This window comes from Ammospiza caudacuta, chromosome 6 (genome assembly GCF_027887145.1).
Source record: "Ammospiza caudacuta isolate bAmmCau1 chromosome 6, bAmmCau1.pri, whole genome shotgun sequence".
Taxonomy (NCBI): Eukaryota; Metazoa; Chordata; class Aves; order Passeriformes; family Passerellidae; genus Ammospiza; species Ammospiza caudacuta.
In genome coordinates, this window is record NC_080598.1 from 12,246,707 (window position 1) to 12,251,056 (window position 4,350).

Sequence of the window (4,350 nt, forward strand, 5' to 3'; positions counted from 1 at the left end):
GGATCCAGTCCCTCCCCACGGGCTGCTCACCCCAGCCTGCCCCTAAGGCTTTGGGGCCATCTTTCTCTTGGAGATGCCCCTCCCCAGCTCCATCCCTGCTCTCCAGCCCCCCAACCTCCTTTGGACACAAACAAGAGGCACTACAGGGATGGCTCCACTGCTGTTCATTGGGCTGCAGAAGCATGGAATTGCCAGGAGGAGCAGAAACACTGCTGGGGCTCCTGAGTGGGGCAGGAGAGGAGCGGGGCTGTCTGGAGGGGAAGGCAGCCTGGGGGGAATTTCTAGAGGATGTCAGAGGAGGCATGATGCCTTAGGATTTTAGCCTTTCTATTTTTCATATCCTGTACTGCATTAGTGCATAACTCTAAACTCCATGGAAAAGTGTTAGTTAACTGTGTGCACATTTTGCTGAGGCAAAACAATTCCTCTAGGCCTGAAATTCAAAGACACTGCCATCAGCATGGAAAAGCATAGACAAAAGTGAATTGGGGGAGGGCAAAGTGGGGCTAAATGACTTCATTACCTGAAGCTGTAATTGAAGGATTAACCCCTGATTTGCAAATGGACCAAACTTATATCTGTCTGTAAAACTCATGGCCATTGTCCATTTTGGGTGCAGCCCCTCTCAGAGGCTTGGAGAGTCCAAGGTGAACCTTTTGAAGGCCTTTCATCAATGCCTCCTTTTATTCTCTTCACCTGCTATGGCCTCTGTTCCAGGGAGCCAGCCCAAGGCATCAGGCAGACGGGGCTGGAGGGGGCAGGAGGGCTCTGGGTGCCACCAATCCCAAATCTCCCAGTGGACAGCAGCAGAGCCCAACAGGCCACACCTGCAGCCAGGGAGAGGCCAGGGAATGGGAACCCATCGGGATGGGATGGGATGGGATGGGATGGGATGGGATGGGATGGCATGGCATGGCATGGCATGGCATGGCATGGCATGCAGATTGGGGTGGAGATAGGGATGAGGTGTGATACCAAAATCAGACAGAATAAAGTTCCTAAAAACAACTAATGTTGTTACCAAAGGAAGTATTAAGCAGCAGGACACACAGATTTATCTCTCCTTATTTCTGTATGTTGTGAGACTTTACAACTGTGTTTTTATTCTTTTTGACCATCCGTTAAAAAGTTTTTCTTATCTAGTACATAAGCACCAATTTCCTAGTACTCATTTCCATGCATCCACTTCCCAGTGGGAGTCCTTTTATAATCCTGGAGTTTCATTGAGAGGGGCTTCTCGTGGATGTACTCCCTGAGTGCTCTGATATTAAAGGTGACCTTGCCTTGAACTTTTCCTTTGGCCATGTGCTCTTGCTTCTTGTTACAGAACTTGCACTAAAAATACTGCTGACGTCCTTATTTGTTTCTGCACTGGCTCCAGCCATGGTTATCACCCACGGTCCACATATTTAAATATTTTTATATATTTGCCCAGTTAGTGTATAAGCAACTTCAAAACAGTTACAAATGTTTATTGTCTCCTACTTATCAATCCCCTGCACAGCAGCTGAACCCTCCCGCCCCCCTCTCCCACCCCACCATTCAGACTGCCCTACTCCCCTGCACATCTCACTCCTCCCCACTGAATCCTTCCCACTGCAGGGAGCTGCTGAGGAGCTGCATGGTCCATCCCTGGATACTCCAAGCACTGACTCCCCATCAACTCTGACCACAGCCAGGGGCCACATCCCACTGCCTGCCCAGCATCCATCCATGGAGGTGACCACCGTGTCCCCATCTCCTGCCTCACCCACTGAAGGAGATGATCTGTGTGAGACAGATGTCACAAGCGTGGCCATGCACAGTGTGGCACTGCTCATCAGCCTCTGTGGGCTGGCTGGGAACGGGGCTGTCATCGGCCTCCTCAAACGGAAAAGCAGGAACACTGGCATCTTTGTCTTCACTGTCATTGACTTCCTCTACCTCCTCTTTGCAGTCCTCTCCGCCCTCCTGCTGCTGGTGGAGGATGTGTCCTGCTCTCCTATTCTGCCCCTGCTGTACCTGAATTTCCTTTTCGCTACATCAGCGATGTCCTACTACTGGGGGCTGTTTTGGCTGATATTCAACAGCACTATGCTGTATATGCGCACGATCTGCTGGCTCTGCTGCCGCAGGGAGCTTCCCGAACGCCCGAGGCCAGTGCTCATCAGTGTCCAGGAGTCGGCCTTCACTCTTCTCTATTTTGTCATGTTGATGGTGGCATTCTCATGCACGGAGAACTGTCAGGCAAATTCCATCTCCTTGTACACCATCGTGCTGCTCCTCTTTGTTGCACCTGTGGTCATTTCTGGCACAATTGATTTCATTAAGGCCAAGTGGGGCTCCCAGCAGCAGCAACCCAAGAGGCGTGACATCGTTACTGTTCTCGTGGCGCTCTTCATTCTCTTCCTCAGCCTCTGGAATTTCCTGCAGGAGCTCGGTTACATCACTGTGCCCTCTCAGGCTGTTTTCCTGCTCGCCTGCATCCACAGCACCATCAAACCCTTCATCTACTTCTTGGTGGGGAGGTGCTGGAGGCCCTGCTCCATGGGGTCCCTCCGGCTCTCCCTCCAGAGGGTCTTTGAGGAGCCGAGAGAAAACACTGCCCACAGCCATGATCCTGCCATGGACACGGGGATCTGAGCCACGGGGATCTGAGCCTGCTGATCCCTTCCACTGCTGTGCTAAATAACCTCAGCACAGAGGCTGAGAGTTTCTTTGAACCTCCTGATTAATCAATATCCACAGGATCGCCCAGCCTTTATTGTTGTATTCCTGCAGGAGAAGGGAGCAGGAGCTTTGCCTTGGGTGATTTTTGTGGGATGCTCTGCAGGGAGCACATTGGAGCATGGCTTTCCTCCTCCCTCCTGGATCCACATGGCTCCAAGCAGTGCAGCTGGGCTCAGTGCTGTTCCCCAGCTCTATTCCCCATGCAATGACCCTCATGGCCTCTGCCCCAGGGAATGAACTCCATCTCCTTTGGCTCAGCAGATGAGTTCCATGGTGTTTTCAGGGAGCTATTGCCTGCAAAGAATGGGACACCTTAATCCCTGGGGACACACCCAGCATGGAGTGGCAGTGATTTCCCAAATCCCTGCATGGCTGGTGCCTCTGGATGGCAGGAGAGGGGTTGGGATCACAGGGAGCATCCTTCCCCTTCTGTCCAGCAGAGCCAGCCCTGCATTCCCAGCTGATGGGAAGGGACACCAGGTAGGGCTGCAGAGCTGGGGAGGGACAGCAACATTCCCTTATGCTTTCAGTGGGAATGTCTCACATTCTTCAATTCCAGAACTGAATCTTTCTGAGAAAAGTGCAGGGCCGATAGTGAACTCCACTGAACTTTTGCGCCTGTACCAGAAGGTACATGGAATACGGAAATTCCCATCACCAGATGCTTGGACCATTGAATTGCACAGAAATCAGGGGGTTATGCTCCTCTTCTGAAGAATGTTCCTGAGACTTTGGTTTTCCTTTGGCTTGGAACTGTTCAAACCTGCTCTGGACTGAAAACACAGAAGAGCACCAGGAGCTCACACCTGTGGCCCACCGGGGCCTGGGACGCGGCATTTTCCAGCACCAGAGGGAATGATAAGGGACTGAGTGAGCCAAACTACACTCCACAACAAGGACTGGCTGAATTTGCCAACTCTTCAGAACAGCAAGAGATTTTATTGTTTAATATTGCTTTCATTTTTTATGCTTGTGAATAGTTTGCTTGTTAAATAAACTGTTTTTTCCACTGTTCTCTGAGGTAATATTTTTCTGAACCAGCTGGGGGAGGGGCTGCTTAAATTTATTTTCTAGAGTGATCCCATTTGAAGGTTTCATCCCAAATTTTCCCTAAACCAGGACACAACACAAACCATTCCATGATGATTCCTGGTGTCACTCACAACTGGCCCAGACAGGAGTTCCCCTGCTGCACACAGCACCAGCCTGACAGAGCTCAAGGAGCATTTGGACAATGCTCTCAGGCACAGGCTGGGATTGTTGGGATGTCCTGTGCAGGGCCAGGAGCTCAACTCCATGGTGCTTGTAGCTCCCTTCCAACTCTGGATATTTTATTGTTCTATATTGTGATGACTCTGTTTCATGATGATTCCACCTGATGATGACTCCCCTGTGTTGTCCCTATGCCCTGGCTCTGGCACAAAAGCCTCAAAAGCCCTCTGCAAGACAACACTACCAGAAGGGGTGAATTCCTTTGCACAGCTCCCAGCCAGGCAGTCAATCAGAGGGAGGGCACTGCTCTGGGCACAGGTGAGCAGGAGAGAGGGGCTGGGGGCAAAGACAGAGAAGTCAAACGCCCTCAGCAAGAGCCAGTGCCCAAAATCAGCAGTGAAGAAGGGGAAGGAGATGACAGGAGCAGCG

At 51.3% G+C, this 4,350-nt stretch overlaps 1 protein-coding gene across 1 annotated transcript; it reads left to right on the forward strand.

Moving 5' to 3' along the window:
* Window positions 1-1,713: 1,713 nt before the first annotated feature.
* LOC131559412 (mas-related G-protein coupled receptor member H-like) lies at window positions 1,714-2,622 on the forward strand. Its single transcript, XM_058807760.1, has one exon. The coding sequence runs from the start codon at window positions 1,714-1,716 to the stop codon at window positions 2,620-2,622; it is 909 nt and encodes a 302-aa protein (XP_058663743.1).
* The last annotated feature ends 1,728 nt before the right edge of the window (window positions 2,623-4,350 follow it).

Excerpts from the sequence above, each read along its gene's own strand:
- LOC131559412 (XM_058807760.1), top strand. The coding sequence starts at position 1,714 with ATGGAGGTGACCACCGTGTCCCCATCTCCTGCCTCACCCACTGAAGGA.